At 39.6% G+C, this 17,188-nt stretch overlaps 1 protein-coding gene across 1 annotated transcript in view; it reads left to right on the forward strand.

Moving 5' to 3' along the window:
- The window catches only part of BAIAP2L1 (BAR/IMD domain containing adaptor protein 2 like 1), an 88,297-nt gene that overhangs the window by 9,624 nt on the left and 61,485 nt on the right, over positions 1-17,188 (forward strand). The window contains exon 2 of the mRNA XM_069485779.1: positions 15,310-15,385. Within this exon, the coding sequence (XP_069341880.1) occupies positions 15,310-15,385 (76 nt within the window). The remainder of the gene's footprint in view (positions 1-15,309; positions 15,386-17,188) is intronic.

Here is a 17,188-nt window from a genome sequence, read left to right on the forward strand (position 1 = left end):
TAATGGGTTTTTTAAAATAAAACTTTGATGATTAATTGACCAAATGGTATGTTTTATCATAGCATGGGCTTCCTTTTATACTTGGAGCAGCCTGAGATTCAGGATGTCAACTATATCTGACAATACAGTCTGTTTCTAAACGTGTAAGCATGCTGTAAACATGCAAAACATTGTTCTTATCACAGACTCAGTCCAGCTGCCCTACACTTTGAGACATCTTCCGCTAACCTAGCCATCCTTTGTGTTATCCCACGTTTTTGTATGTACTTGGTAATGTTCTAGTCTCCATTTGATGTTGTGCTTTCGTTTTCTCATCTGTAAATAAGGATAATAGTAGCTACCTCATAAAGTTGCTATGAAGATTAAACCTGACAATACACGAAAGCTCTTAGAACGGTGTCTGGCACATCGTAGGTGTTCGATTAGCATTAGATGATAGTCATAGCGGCATGTGTTTACTAGGCTGTAACCACCGCAGGAGCCTTGATTTCATCTGTTTTGTTTATACTGCTATCCTGGTATCTAGAAGAGTGACTAACTCATAGGTGGAGCCGAATAAATATTTAATAAAAAAAATGGTGCCGAAATTATCGGCACACATTTTCCTCTCCCTCAATGAGCTGTACACTCCTTGAGGGTTTTTTTTTTTAACCCCTCATTGTGCTGGTGCGTAGTAAGAACTCAAAAATATTTGTGGAATAAATACAGAATATCTGTGCTGCTCACACAGTTGTCACTAAAGTCATCACCTCCTTCTTAGCCGGTGGGACTGAGATAGAAAATGTGTTTTGAGCACCTGTTACGTATGTGCCAAGCTTACCACTGACATTCATTCATTTCTGCACCTATTTTCTTGAGCAGCACAGCTGTGCCAAGCACTGTGGTCACCACCAGGAACCGCACTGGAGAAAAGACAAAGAGGGCCTGTGCCTTTCTGGAGGTTATAGCTTTTATGCCAGGACAGCAGCGCCAAAGTCCTAGCACTGCAGGCTCTCCCTCTGCCTGGGCCCGCCCCTGTCATAAGTGACGTTTCCTTGCTCCTTTCCCTGCCTTTGCCACTTCAGTTCTTTGGACCTTGTTTTTTCTCAGTATGGGAAGAAAGGAGGAAAAGATTGATATATATGCAGGTTACGTTTAAGAGGAGTTTTTAAAGCAATTTGTAAGAAGTCTTTGGAACGTTAGTTATATAAGAGAAGTAGATGAGAGACAAAAAAAAAAAAATGTTTTAAAAATTTTGACTCCCCTTACTAGTATCTGAGAAATATAAGAACTTGAGCTGTTTTTAAATTATTTGGAGTTTTTGAACAATATTTCTCAGATGGCAAGGACTATGATTTTAATACAATATGAATGACCTATCTCACAGGGTCTGGTTGAAGGGAGTTCACTAGAATTATTCCAGATACTACTACAAGAGTGGCATTTGGAAAGAATTAGTGAACTTAAAAAAAAAAAAAAGTCGTTTGTTATACGAAGTCAGTGTACTTTGCTCTTTGAACAGGTAAAATTCCTGTTACCTGTTAAGTGCTTTGGAGCTTTCTGAACAAATGAGACCCAGCGCATGAGACGTTCTTTCCTGTAAATTCATTGCTCGCTTTTTATTCCAGGACACACCTTTTGAAAACAATAAAGAGGCAGGCAAGAACACTTAACCAGACAGTCTAGTGTTTTCTGTGTCCTTCAAAGTGTGTATGTTTCAACAGCTATTTAAAACCCATTAACTAATCAACTGTTTCCTTAATATATTCCCTTTATCTGTGATAGGTAAATATTTTTAAATGATATTCAAGTAATATTAAAGATGTTTGCATTTCTTATTTTCGCCGTGTCACTGGGATTGTGTTGGCATTTTTTCACACCTGTCTCCCTGTTAGACCAAGCATTTCCAAGGGCTGGAACTCTTTCCTTGTTCATCTTTGTGTTTCCTGCGCTCAGCCTAAGGACGGGCTCAATGTAGGCATATATATAATAGAGGTTGCACAAATGTGTAGTTTTTTATGTTGTTTTCAAGGTCCAAATGTGAGAAAGAGTTAGTGGGATGAAACTTCAATACACATGTTCACGTGTTATCTAGTACTTGTCATGGTTCTCTCACACACACATATACACAAACAAGAAAATACCAGAAAAGGAGGACATTTTCAGATTCTGGTTGCAATGTTACTTTTAAAATTACCCCACGTGTTACTTTTAAAATGTTACTCTAAAGTTATGTTGCATGATAGTCATCCTGGTACTGTAACTTAGAATTGGAAGGATTATGTTTCTGTTCTTTCAAATAAGAACACATGCCTCTAATGAACCAAGCAAAAATGGATATTATAGTTGCAATTTAAAGAAGTAGTCTCTACTTCAAACTTATAGGTATTTAGGTATTATTCCCTTTGAAGGTCAGCATCTAAAAGTTGCTTGAATTCTGGGTTAGGGGCCCCAAATACCCTGTCTGATGGAGGCCAGCGTAGGCTAGACCTTGTCCCAGTGTCTGATAGCTTGCTAATTGCCAGGGCTAGGAATGCCTGCTTTCAACCCGAAGGCTTTTCTGGCATTGCCAAGAAATATATATAACTATGGAGAGTTATAGCATCTGCTGGATCTTAAGCCCAGTGTAATCATCTGCACTTAAACTTCAAGGAAAAGTGATTTTGAACAATTCCATTCATAGACAAAGGTAAAACTTTTGTCCAGTATTTAAGATGGAATGAAATTTTCTAGTCTTGAACTGGGTTCAGATCGTTACTTTTTTGTCTTCGAGCTGCTTTCTCAGATGACCATGAACTTTACCTGTACGTGGTTCCCCTTCCACATTTTTTTTTTTTTTCAAGTAACAATGGAAAAACCTAGGTTTTTAACACTAAGTTACTGGGTGGGCTAGTTCTGGGAATTCTCTTAACAGGCTTGATAATTTTGTCCAAAAGGTGTGCATAGTTGTAGAAAGTCCTTCTATTCACACCAACGTGTTGGGGGCTTTTTTTTTTTTTTTTGGCTTAATTCTGCTTTACATTCAGAACAATTCTTGCTGCCTAAATGAGTAGGAAATCGGGAACACAGAGGCTGTCACAGAAATCTCTCTTTAAACAATGAAATAGAAGGTCACGGGAATGTGATTGTGTCCAGTAATGTATCTTAAGAGGTAGCAGTACATATCTTTCTAGATGGTCACAATGGTTCTGATCGCTTGGTTGGTTCTTAGGGAGCTTGGGATTTAATAGGTACTCCCAGAACTCTCAGAATATTCTTTAAGAGGCTGAGCCCAAGGGCTGTTCTGTGCTTTGCTGACCACTGGCCCTGTGGCTTCTCCTACTCAGGCTGAGTTGCTGGGAAGGAGCCATAGAATAAAAGCCTTCAGGCCTCAGAGCTTCTTTTCTAGCATGGCCTTTGCACCCTGAAGGACCATTTTTGCAGAAATAATTCTGTATAAACCAAAACCTGGATTGTGGGTGAACAAGGGGAAGGAAGAATGAAGGCAAAACAATCTTTTGTCATAATGAAAGTTTCATGGAGAGTTTTCTCTGTGGGCTGAAAATTTCCTAGGAAACTCCCCTTTTAGAAGGACACAGTAGGCCGGGTGTGGTGGCTCACGCCTGTAATCCTAGCACTCTGGGAGGCCAAGGCGGGAAGATCGCTCGAGGTCAGGATTTCGAGACCAGCCTGAGCAAGAGCAAGACCCCATCTCTACTAAAAATAGAAAGAAATGATTTGGACAGCTAAAAAATATATAGAGAGAAAAAATTAGCCGTGCATGGTGGTGCATGCCTGTAGTCCCAGCTACTCGGGAGGCTGAGGCAGAAGGATCACTTGAGCCCAGGAGTTTGAGGTTGCTGTGAGCTAGGCTGACGCCATGGCACTCTAGCCCAGGCAACAGAGCAAGACTCTGTCTCAAAAAAAAAAAAAAAAAAAAAAAAAAAAGACACAGTAAAGATTTTTGCCTGGAAAAACATTTGCCAAACTACTTCCACAGTCGTAGCTGGAGAGACGACTGCTATTCCAGCAGGAGATCTGTCTCAAAATAGCTGGGTTATCATTTACTACTAATGGGTCAAATTGATTTTCACCCTAGGAAGGGAAATTGCTGCAGATAGCTGCGTGGGCAGAGATGCTTGCAGACCGGTTAGCACTTTCCCAGCTGGTCCTGGACCAGTGTTTGTAAGGACAGGAGATGACCTGTGTCTCATCACATCTGGCTCTTCTGTGAGCAGCCTAGTTAGAAACGACCAAAAGAACAAGCAGCACACACAACTTTGTGGCTGTTCCATAGCACTGAGGATTTAGAGTCCCTGAATCCTTAGCAGCCAGGAATGCAGGAAGAGTTTTTGTTGTCATTGTTGTTCATTTTTTCCCCCCTAACTAGCATTATTGAGATAATTCATATGCTATAAAATTCACCCATTTTAAGTGTGCAATTCAATGATTTTTTAGTAAATTTGTAGAGTTGTACACACATCACCACAATCCAGTTTTATAACATTTCTGTCACCTCAGAAAGATCCTTCATGCCTACTTGCTGTCATTCCTAATTCTCACTTCCAGCTCCAGGCAACCACTAATATATTTTCTGTCTCTATAGATTTGTCTTTCTGGATATTTCACATCAATGAAGTCATAAAATATATGGTCTTTTGTGATTGGCTTCTTTACTTAGCCTAATGGGGTTCATCCAGGTTGTAGAGTGTATCAGTACTTTATTTCTTTTTATGGCTGAATAATAGTACATTGCATGGCTACACCACATTTTGTTTATCCATTCACCAGCTGATGAACCAACAAGATTTTTTTTTAAGGGGCCACATTAATGCCTAGTATTTAAAAGGTAATTTAAATGACAATTTGGAAAAACAGGATTGGGAAGCAAAATTCACAAGGAAAACCCTGGCATTTTCAGATTTTGTAAGCCTGGTATGACTCAGTAGGTAGAGGGCAGAGCCTTGTAGCTTTTGTGACCCTCGCTTAGAACTAATGAAATTACAAGCAGTGTCGTCATTACCTAATACTCGATTTTTGTGGCTAATTGGCCCACTGGGTCATTGTGTCTATAGCGGCGTGTTCACATGAGCTGGTGGAGCTGAGGGTACTGCATGTAGCTGGTTCATCCATGAAAACAGACATCTCTTATGTGATACAGATTTCAAAAGCTGCTGCTACTAAGTTCGCTGTGAGGCATTGGATGGTCCAGGCTCTTGGTGCTAGAGGTGTGGTGAGGTTAAATTTAGGTCCTTAACCTTAATCACTTGTTGTTTCTACTAAGGAGACAGAGGGTAAACAGATAGGTAATATCATGTGAGTCAGTGATAAGCACATTGTAGAAAGAGAAACCCCCGGAAGAGAGAGGCAGGGAGAGGAGGACTGGAATTGCCACCATTCATTCACGTGGAGGAAGGAGAGATTTGTGGGAAATGTATCCAGAACTAGAGCCTTCTGGCAGGAGGAGGAGCAAGTGCACAGTTGCTGGTGGGAATGGGTTTGGACTGTTCAGAGAGCAGCCTGCAGGCCAGTGTGCCTGGAACACAGTGCCTGGCGGCAGGGGAGGGTGACCACAGCCCAAATCCAGTGGAGTCTACAGCTCAGCCTGTAGCAGTGTGCAGGCTCTCCATGCGCCTTCCTACCCTGTTGTTAAAAGGACAAAAGTCACTGATCGACATGAGAACAGAGGATAAAACCATTAGGTTACAACCTACCAGGAAACTACCTTTCATTTTTTCTTTCCCCCTGCTTAGATATTTTCAGTCATACTTTTTTAATGCTGACAAGGGAAACAGTTTATGGTACTTTCAAAAAGGTACTGTTTTTCTCCTATCATACAGGCAAAAAGTAAGACAATACCAAGTGTTAGTGAAGATGTGGTAAAACAGTACTTTCATGCAGTAGTTATGGGAGTGTAAATTGCCACAGCCACTTTCTTCAAATTTGGCAATGTCTAATAAAATTGAAAAATCTGTCACCTGCCTTATGTCGCAGCAATTCTATTTCTGGGTAAATTCTTACCTGTATATACAGTTCCTTTGCATGTAGTTGGTAATAGCAGAAGCTTGTAAGCCATCAAAGTGCCATTCAGTTGGGAATGGATGGGTAAAAATGCAATCTATTTATGTGATGGGTATAAATGTATATACATACACCTATACATATATGCTGATAATATACATATGTATGCATCTGTATATATGTATATGTATTTCAAGAAATTGGCTTGCATGAATGCAGGGACTTGCACTGTAGCCCTTAAGTGGAATATCTTCTTCCTCAGGGAAAGTTCAGTTTATTCTTAATTAAGGCCTTTCAACTGATTAGATGGCACCCTCTCACCCAGCTTTTTGAGAATAATCCCTTTTACTTAAGGTCAACTGATTGTAGATGTTGACTATATCTACCGGAATACCTTCATAGCAACACCTAGTGTTTAATTGACTAACTGGGAACTGTAACTAGCCACGTGGACACCTAAAACTAACCATCACAATGGGATACCACGTAGAAGTTATTATGAATAGGAAGAAACTCAGCCGGTTTGTATCAGGGTGGGCAGGTCTCAGAAGCATAACACTGAAGAAAAAGAGAGTAAGATGTAATTTCCAGTCACAAAGCAAAATTCTATGTCAATCATTACTAAATTTATGTGTGTGTAAAAGTATAAAACACGGGTTAGAAAGTTAACAGCAGTCTTAAACCTTGGCTCCTCCTCAAGAGAAAAAAAGGGATATGTGAGATTTAGATGGGGTGGTTAAGACATGCTGTGGTTTTATCTGTAGTGTTTTAGTGCCTTTTTGGCAAAAGGAACCATTATGACAGTGTTAGCTGTTAGTAATTCTTGTGGGGACTACAGATTGCTGTGGATTCTTCTTTTTCTTTCTCCTTTTTGTTTTCTTAAGGGAAAGAAGCGGGGAGGCGAGTCAGAAATATTTGTTTGCCCTGGTAGAACTGGTCTGTATTGTAATGCTATTGGAAGATTAATTACATTCACCAAAAATCAGGAGTAAGATTACAAGAAAGCCTCTAAAGAGAAAAAATGCTGCAGAGAATCCCATCATTTCTTACACTAAAATAGTGCTGTGACATCATAAAAGCATTTTCATCTCTCTTTATTTCACCATACCTTTGAAGGAACTATTGAGGCCTGGTTGAGGCTGGGAGTGGGGGGAGTGCAAAGGTTAATAGAGAAACTGCCAAGGCCTGAGGACTCCTTGCTGCCTGTGAGACCTTCAGCAAGGTTTTGGAAGTTAACATCTCAAAGCTTCAGTGTCTTATCTGTAAAATAGGGATAATAGAAACCAAGACATTAGGATCAAATGAGACTATCCACCTAAATCTTAGAGCAAGAAACATAGTAACACTCCATAAATGTTAAAATGTATCTCAAATGGGAAAAAATTAGTAAAATAAATGTTCCTAACTGAATAAAGCAGACAATAACATCTCAATTTCCTTTGTACTATACTCTTCTTTAGAGGTTTTTTAGTCACGATCTCCTAGGAAAGCTGATGCCATTTATTTTCATATCATAGAGTGGTAGCAGGGGTTCCTAGAGGTGTCTGTGTAAACAGGAATGCTCATCTCCTTGAAGAGTTACCTAATATTTTAGAGCTTTTCTGTTACAACATTAAGTATTACAATTGGTTCAGTGTGTGTTGAGTGTCAAATGCTTTGAAGAGCACATAATAAGTACTCCATGATGTTAGGTTGTCTCATTGAACCCTCATACCCCTTGTGAGTTCGAAATGATCATTATTCCCATTTCAGAGAGGACGAGATCACAGAGGCTCAGAGAGGCAGTGATGTGATTTGTCCAAGGATTCAAGGCCAGAGTTTTTTTTCATGCCACATTCCCCACACCTCACTGGCCTAGTGCTACTGTGATGACATGTTACAAATTATAGATAATGCAAGTTGATAGCTAATATGATGCATTAATACAGACTCATAGGGAGCCAAACCATTATTCATATTTGATTGACAGGAAGCATTTTTATGTGTTTATATACACGTATTTGAATGAGTATTTCTGATCTAGCTTAATACTTTGCACAAGAACATCTCAGTTGTCTAATTTTCCTTGGCTTGTGCTCCACATTCATGGTGGGTGTGAACAGCATGACTCTTGTGACCATCTGTTAGCCCACAGGCAGCTGTCCCTTTGCCAAATTTGCTTACTAATACTTTCCCTAAAGGGAGAGTAGGTAATCAAGTATTGGTGATATTAGTCCAGGAACAGCAGCTTCCAACATTCAAGGAAGAAGGAAGCAAGATTTTCTACAAATAAAATCTATCTAGAAGTATCCTCAGTTAACCCTTGTTACAGATATTCTTGCCATATGGCATTAGGATGTGCCTTGATTAGTTTGAACATTTGTAGCATTGCTGGGTTAATTTGTATGAGATTGTGCAGAGTAAAATAATATATAAAATTTAAAGGATACATATATTATCTGAATCAAGTTATAGAACTCCATGTTTACCCAGAGATTCTTACATCACTTTTAAAGCTTATTTGGTATAATTACTGAGAAAAACAAAGCACTGAAATATCAACAATTTGTCCTTGGTCATATAGAGAACTGGATAAGCAAACTTAAAGAGAAACTAATTCTTTTTTTTTTTTTTTTTTTGAGACAGAGTCTCGCTCTGTTGCCCGGGCTAGAGTGAGTGCCGTGGCGTCAGTCTAGCTCACAGCAACCTCAAACTCCTGGGCTTAAGCGATCCTACTGCCTCAGCCTCCCGAGTAGCTGGGACTACAGGCATGCGCCACCATGCCCGGCTAATTTTTTGTATATATATATTTTAGTTGTCCATATAATTTCTTTCTATTTTTAGTAGAGACGGGGTCTCGCTCTTGCTCAGGCTGGTCTCGAACTCCTGACCTCGAGCGATCCACCCGCCTCAGCCTCCCAGAGTGCTAGGATTACAGGCGTGAGCCACCACGCCCGGCCGAGAAACTAATTCTTATAAATTTAAAGTCAGCTCAGTTTATTTGGCTACTCATAATTGAATTAAGTTATCCTTTATTATAGATTAATTATAAACAGTTAATTTATACACAGTTCCATATTGGTAATTTTTCAACAATGAGAAAGTTCAAATGCTAAGGAAGTTAAAACCGTAAGATTTCATAATTCATTTTTCATAATTATTTATAATTCATAATATGATCTGTAACTCTACAGAGGCAGGAGAAATGCATGAGATGAACAGAACAGCTAGAAATCTGATGAAAAGTACCGGTAGGTTCCAGGGGGCCTGCTCCCCTACATTTTATTTAGAATAGCTAACCACTAATTTTCCAATACTGCTAAGCTTTTGCAGTAGAACCATTCCCTCTTCATACATGACTCAGCACAGGTAGAACAGTGATATTGCCAATCCATCAGCCTAAAATTTATTTTGTAACCATAGCTATTCGTTTTCTTCTCTGGATGGAAATGAAACTCATTCTGGTAGAAACCGGTTTGGCAAATTATCCTCCTTGCCAGGCAGTAAGTAGTCAATATATGCTAAGTTTTTTATTGTTTTTTTTTTTTTTTTAAACAAGATAGTGCTTCTTGGCCCATTTATATCTTTCCTATTCACTTTGTTAAGATATACACTTGGTATCTTAAGCCTTAATTCTTAGTGCCAAACTTAATTTAAAACAGATTAGTGCATTACTGCTGGTGACTCTCAAAATTGTAGGCTGTTTAACAATTAATCTTCACAAGCCGTACCACTGCACTGAACTTTGACTCAAATACTGTCCTCCCAGAAAACATGGGACCCATTCAATTCACGAGTGCATCCTCTACTACTATCAGATTTCACAGATTTCAGAATACAGACAGCATTGCTTTTTTGTTCCTGGGTTTAAAAATAACATGTACTTCAGCTAAAATAACTAGATTAATGGCCAACAGCCAATATAGAAATGTATTTTCCACGGTTTAAAGAAGCCAAAATTTTTAGGGGAAAATTTTCTGTAATGGAACCTAAATGCAGTAATAAAGAATTGAAGTATATATATTTAACTTTTCAAGCTTAAAAACTCTTGTATTGTTTTCTCTGAAGCTGATTATAGTCTCAAGTTTTAGTTAAACTGTTTTTCCCCCCAGTAGAATCATTTGGATGGTGATTTGTATTTGGTGTTAACTTTGGAAGTTCTCATTAGTTCCTTATCGTTGGTATTTTTAAATGTTAGAATTATATTGTATATTTCAAGGATATATCAGGAAATCAAATTGTACTTTCCCCTTATTTGGATAAGGAATATGTTAAAGAACAGATCTGGACTTCTTTCTGTGACTGCTTGTACGTTTTGGAACAGGGTTACCTCTGTATTAGTTCTATTCTATGTTTTTACTGTCTACACTCAACCTCATAAGAATATTAGAATTTATAAAAAGATATCTTTCAGATAGTTCTATCTTTATTAGAAAGCAGCCATTTTCTAATGAGATTATTAGATTTTAAAAATTATTTAAATCTCCTAGATTGCTGATGGGAATGTAAAATGGTACTCTGGAAAAAAGTCTGGCAGTTTCTTATAAAGTTAAACATATACCTACCATGTGACACTGCAGGTGAACTCCTAGGTATTTATCCTAAAGATGGAAAAACTTATGTTCACACAGCAACCTGAACGTGATTGTTCGTATCAGCTTTATTTAGAATAGTCAAAAACTGGAAACAACCCAAATGTTCTTTAATAAGTAAATGGATAAACAAACTGTGATACATCCATACCATGGAATAAATCATTGATAAACCCAGTAACTTGGATAAATCTTTTAAGGGCATTGTGTTGAGTGAAAAAGCCACTCTCAAAAAGTCATATACTGTGTGATTCCATTTATATAACATTCTCACAATGGCAGAATTATAGATTGAGCTCAGAGGTTAGGACTGGTGGGGAGGGTGTGGCTGCAAGGAGGTTGCATGGTTATAGAAGGTATCATTGGACGAGGCATACATGGGAACTCCCTGTATTATTTTTATAACTTCTTATGAGTCTTAAACTATTTCAAAATAAAAAGCTTAAAAAAATAAAACCCCAAGACAAAAGAATTGAGAAGAGATGACAGAAGTAGCAGCTGTGGCTGTAGGTACCCAGTAGTCAAGCACTGAGGCTTTGCCATCTTGCAGAGAGGATGATGGGGGAGTCGGCTGGCTTTGGAGCTTCTTGTCTACTGGTTGTGAATAGGCTCAAAGCTGCTGACTGCCTGCAGTCACACACGGTGAGCAGACTTCCAGTTGGACATGGCAGATTTATCTCGTGTGGTTTTTTTGTTCCTTTTGAGAACACATTAAAATGATGGCAAAGTACTTAAAAACAAAAACTATAAATCTATAGTGCAAAGAGACCTGAAAGGGAAACATCAGTTGACAAAAGGCCTAGAAAAGAAATTCTGGATAACAGATAATGGGCAGAGGAGTGGCCACTGACTTAACAGAACCTACAAAAAGGAGAACTGATGAGAGCTGAGCCATCTCACCCCCAAAAGCTGAGAACCCAGGTCCACAGAAGGTGGGGTTGGGGGAGGCACACAGGGCTGGAATAGGAGACTAGTGTGCCAGGCGGTTGGACTCCTAGGTTCCCTTTCCTGCCCCAGCCACCACTACCAGTAATTCCCTCTGCTTGGCAGACCAGAGATTCAGCCTGAGGGTATGTTGAATCCAAGGAGCCCTAGAACAGGAAACAGTGGCCAGGCATGGAGGAGGTAAAACTCAGAGCTGATAACAGAAGAATTTAGTGAAAATTACCTCTAAGGTATAGATTCCCAGCCCCCTTCTTGAAGGAGGAAGCTGCCCACTTGTTGGTCGGCTGTCCCCTCCACCCAATGGTAGAAAATTAGAAACTTCTCTGGAGAAACCCAGGGTCCTCTGGTTACTGTCATGCTGTCCTGTAGCCACTCTGAATAAAGCCTCCTAGTCAGCAGCTACTCTGTGTACATACCCACAGCCTCCAGCCAGCACACAGGGTTCTAGATATGAACTAACCATCAACAGTCACCAGACATTTGAGGAGAGCCTCCAACATGAAAGACAGAGGGATATCAAACAATGAGAAGTAATCCAGAGATAATGTGGGAACTGGAATGAAACACCAAAAAACTACAATTATTTTATTCAGATAGGAGATATTGCATCCATAAAACAAGAGTAGGAAGATGCTTTTATAATAAAAAGAAGCAATCAAGAAACTTGAAAGCACTCATAGAAATTAAAAATATAATGGGAGCCGGGCTTGGTGGCTCACGCCTGTAATCCCAAAGCTTTGGGAGGCTGAGGCAGGGGGATCATTTGAGGCCACAAGTCCAAGACCAGCCTGGGCAACATAGCGAGAGCCCATCTCTATCAAAAGTTTAGAAAATTAGCCAGATGTGGTGGTGTATGCCTGTAGTCCAGCTACTCACGAGGCTGAGGCAGGAGGATCACTTGAACTCAGGAGTTCAAGGCTGCAGTAAGCTGTGATTGCACCACCGGACCACTGCCTCAGTGACAAAACAAGACCCTGTCTCTAAAAAAAAAAAAAAAAAATATGGGTGCAATGTTTACTACTACAGTGATAGATACACTAAAGGCCTTAATTTCACCACTATGCAGTATAGCAATGTGACAAAATTACTGTTGTACCCCATAAATTTATACAAATAAAAAATTTTTTAATTATATCAAATTTGTTTTAAATAGTAGAATTGGAGCATAAGGTTGAAGATCTCTATCAGCGATGCAGAATAAAAAGAAAGTAGAAAATAAAAAAGATAAGAGGATTAGAGAATAAATCCAGGGTATGTAAAATGCTCATCAGAGTTCCAGAGAGAATGCACAGAGATAAAACAGGAATGTTTTTCAGACCTGAAAGACATAATTTTTCACATTTAGGGCCCCACTGAGTGTCCAGTAAAATAAATGAAAAAATACCCATACTGGAACAGGCCATTATGCAACTTTGGAACACAGGGATAAAGAGGCTTCCAGAAATAAGCTAAAAAGAAAAAAGCACATACAGAGGAACTGATAGCTGACTTCTCAACAACTCAACTAAATGCCAATGACAGTGGAGCAATATCTTAAAAATTCTAAGGAAAATAGTTTTGATCTATTATGCTCTACTCAGCAAAATATCAATTGTCAATATAACAAAATAACAAATGTCAAAGTAAAGGTAATTTCAGACACAAGGGGACTCTGATTTACCTCTCGTGCATCATTTCATAGAGCATTTTTGGAGAGTGCTCTCCAGCAAAAGAAGAAAGGAAGAAAGAGGGCCGGGCACAGTGGCTCCCGCCTATAATCCTAGCACTCTGGGAGGCCAAGGCAGGAGGATTGCTTGAGGTCAGAAGTTTGAGACCAGCTTGAGTAAGAGCGAGACCCCCATCCCTACTAAAAATAGAAAAAATTAGCCAGGCGTGGTGGTGCGCACCTGTAGTCCCAGCTACTCAGGAGGCTGAGGCAGGAGGATCGCTTGAGCCCAGGAGTTGGAGTTTGCAGTGAGCTAAGCTGACTCCACAGTACTCTTTTCAGGGCAACAGAGTGAGACTCCATCTGAAAGAAAGAGAGAGAGAGGAAGATGTGGATCCAGCTAATGAGAGCTCTGACACGGGCCACCAGAAAGGCCACACTAGGGCAACAGTGTGGCAGACTGGGAACAGTCAGGCCAGATTGAGCAAGAGGACGGAGAGTCCTTGAAGGACATTCTGGAGGAAAAAATGGAGTGGAAGATAAGCTGACAATTTTATTCACTTGAAAAATAATATTGATAGGCCTCTGCTAGGTCTGATGAAGCATGTGGAAAAATTTAAGGTAGATACACAGAAAACTAAGCAAGGGTGGATGAGACAATTATTAATCCCAGGAAAAACAAAAAGGCTTTACCAAGAAAGGAAATGTAATCCTTAGTACGTTGCTTGCATTGTAGTGACAAATATTTATAAAGTCATAGCAAACACTGATTGGTGATTTATCAGGAAAATGCCATTTAATTGTGTAGGAAGAATTGGAAAGGGAAAGTGGGTGGAGTGGAGAGCTCAGTTCTTACCTATGGTAGTAGGAAGCCTGAAGCTACTGTCCAAAACTGGGAAATCAAGAATATTCAAAACCATGGCAATAAATACAAGAATAATAGCTTAGTTGAAAGTGCTCTTGGGAGCAAGACCAGGGGCGTGGAAAGGTTGAGGCATGGGTTGTTTTTCACCATAAGCCTTTATCAAAGCCTTCATCACTGTTTGAACAAAAGTTGTCATGTTCTGTCTCGTAATTCATAAAGGAGAACCTTTTTATTCTGAGGGTACATGTGTACAGTATCTGCCCCTTTGGATGTTGGGTAGATTTTCATTCTTTTTATCATCTAGTCTTCTATAAACAGTACATATTTGGGGAGGGGGGAAATGGGACTTGGTCTATTTGGAATGATTAATATCATGAAGCTCATTGTTCATCAGTGGAACAAATGCATACGATCACCATGTTTTCTGAGCCACGAAGTCAGAGCATCATAGGAGTGATTTGTTGTCTATACTTCATATACAGGGTATTTTAAATTTAGACCAACATTCTAATTAATTGCACATCTTCTACTTGTCATAGCATCTATCTCTACATATATAATATGCTGATAGAGGAATGACACATTTTAAAATGAAAACCATGGATACTGCATCATGAAACCCATGAAGGAGCCATGTCTTCTCATCCTAGCTGTGTGCACGCGCCCTGGCACACAGTAGCTACTCCACGGGCCTTTAGTGAGTAAACCAATCACTAGAAACAAGTGCCAGTGGCCACCTAGAAAGAAGGTTCCAGCCGGGCCTGTGTCCTAGGCCATCAACCACCACCCTATCTCCACCCCGCCCCCCCCCGCCCAGTAATTAGGCAGGGTAAAAACAAAATCTCTTGAAAATTTCTATTCTATTGACAGCCAAAACATTGCCCTTATAATTAAGTTCAGATAGCTGGTCCTGCACACCTGTTTCTCAACAGTAGCATGACAACCATTAACGATCTACTTAACCCAAGAGAGTGTGGTTAGCCTCTGGGCCCACAGTCCCCGTGGGGTGTAGTGAGACCTGAATGTCTGCTGCTTGCTTGTTCCATTTATAGTAGGTTCTAGGCAGTCCCTTGGGCAACTGGAGAACTGGCAGGGTTACATACACCTTGCCACAAGCGAGCACTCCTGTTCCATCAGGTAAGGAAATGTGTTCTTCCTGATTTTTAAATCAGCATTCATTACTTTGTGGACTATACTGTTCAGCGTATGTAGGTATCTTAGGTCACACAGGGACAAAAATCTAAAGATTACTTGGTCTACTGCTTATTTTATTAATTTGTGTGTTTTGTTTATTTGTTTGTCAGAATGTTATGGAACAGTTCAATCCTGGGCTACGAAATTTAATAAACCTAGGAAAAAATTATGAAAAAGCTGTTAATGGTAAGTCTTCCTGCATTTCTAAGTTGATACAGTACACACAAAAGCCATTCAGTAAATATTTTAATTATTTTTAAATGCTTAATATTGAATTTTTTTTAAATCTTTAAATGGTAGAAGTTACTTACAATTAATCCACAGAACTTTGCAGTGATAGTACACGATATTAGTGTATGTGCAATGAGTCAATTGAATGATAGGCTACTATATGTAATGTATTTTAACTAACAAACCATCTTTTCTTTGACACAGCTCATTATTTTATATCATTGCCTTAACATTTTTTCTATTTTTTTAACCAAATTCTTAGTAAACCAGTAACAAATATGTATAAAATGTGTACTTAAAATACTTATATGTTAACATCCTGTAGCACAGAAATTAGTCTCCTTTTATTTATATAGAAGAATTTCTTGTCTTTAGATGTATCACTTTTTTTAAATCTTTTTTGGGGGGGTTGATAGTAACATGAGAAATAATATTTTTAGCATGAATGGGAAAACATCTAAATTAAAGGTTGGACTTAGATTCTCATTTCAAAATAAGTGCTTCATTTAAAATGAATTTGAGTGTTGGTATTGAGTATTGCGTCAGGTTTTTGTTGCTAGTTTGAAGAAGTTTCTGTGGAGGAAGCTGATATACCTCTATACATATGTTTCCCTATTAACGAGTGAATGTTGTTAAAATGCATTAGTGATCACCTCAAAAACTTAAAATGCTAACAGTCACCAAATTCTAACATGGTCAGGACAATTCTCCCTGTACAGCAAGTGTCACCCCCAAAATATTCAGACCCCAGTTTCACCCTCTACCTTGGCTCACTAAGACCACCAACTAAGTAGAAAAGTTAGTTTCCCACAGTTTTAGATTTGAAGGTGGCTTTGGATCAAGTTTCGTGTCATTTACTTATCTCTCTGTCTTTCTCTCGCCACACCCCACCTTTGGTTCCTCCCTGTTGATATTTGGAGACAAACCTGTGTCCTCAAGCTCAGCATGAGCACACCCCAAGAAAGGGGGTGCTGGCCAGACTGTGGACTTGGGGTAATTAGGAGCACTGTTGCTATAGTCAGTGGAACAATAAACTGCTCATTTACTTTCTTCTGCATCTCTGTGCTTTCTTGCCTGATGCTTTCTGCACTTTCAGTGTCAGGAAGCACAGTGGTGTGGGATTTCCCTCTCTCCCCTTCAGCAGTATCAGTGACATCTGTGTCACCCTCATCCGGAGAGCCAGAGCCTTGTGCTGCTGACTGCCCCAATGATTGCTTCGTCAAGGCCACAAAGTCATTGCTTTAGACGTCCTTGTGAAGTAAATCACTGTGACCTGCAGTGTTTTTCTTTTCTTTCTAGCATGAGCTGTCTCTCTGAGGCAGAGTTTTACAAGGTGAGTCAGTGACTGCCCACAGCTCAGCCTCCTGCTAACAAGGCTTCTCCCCAAAGGGCTCTTATCACTTTAACACCTCCAGGGGAGTATTCTGTACTTTATAAAGTATTCCCAGAATTTCTGCAGGCCATCTGGTTGTACTTTGCTGAAGCCATTGAGAAATTCAGATAAATTTGTAAAGTCCTTGGTAAGAATTTGGAGGATAGTTGAGGCTGCCAGATGTTCAGTCAACAGTTAGAACACAGGGCAATATGTGAATGGCTGAGAAGGAAGTATAGACCAATGTCACAGGAATTTGAGCAGCGGGGGTCAGTGTGGACTAGAACAGGCAGGAGGCCTGCAGGAGCTGGCTACCTGACAGATGCTGGGCTGCTGCATGCAGTCACTGCCTCAGGCAGAAAAAACAGCAACTAAGCCAAAACCTG

Source organism: Eulemur rufifrons, chromosome 14 (assembly GCF_041146395.1).
Source record: "Eulemur rufifrons isolate Redbay chromosome 14, OSU_ERuf_1, whole genome shotgun sequence".
Classification (NCBI taxonomy): Eukaryota; Metazoa; Chordata; class Mammalia; order Primates; family Lemuridae; genus Eulemur; species Eulemur rufifrons.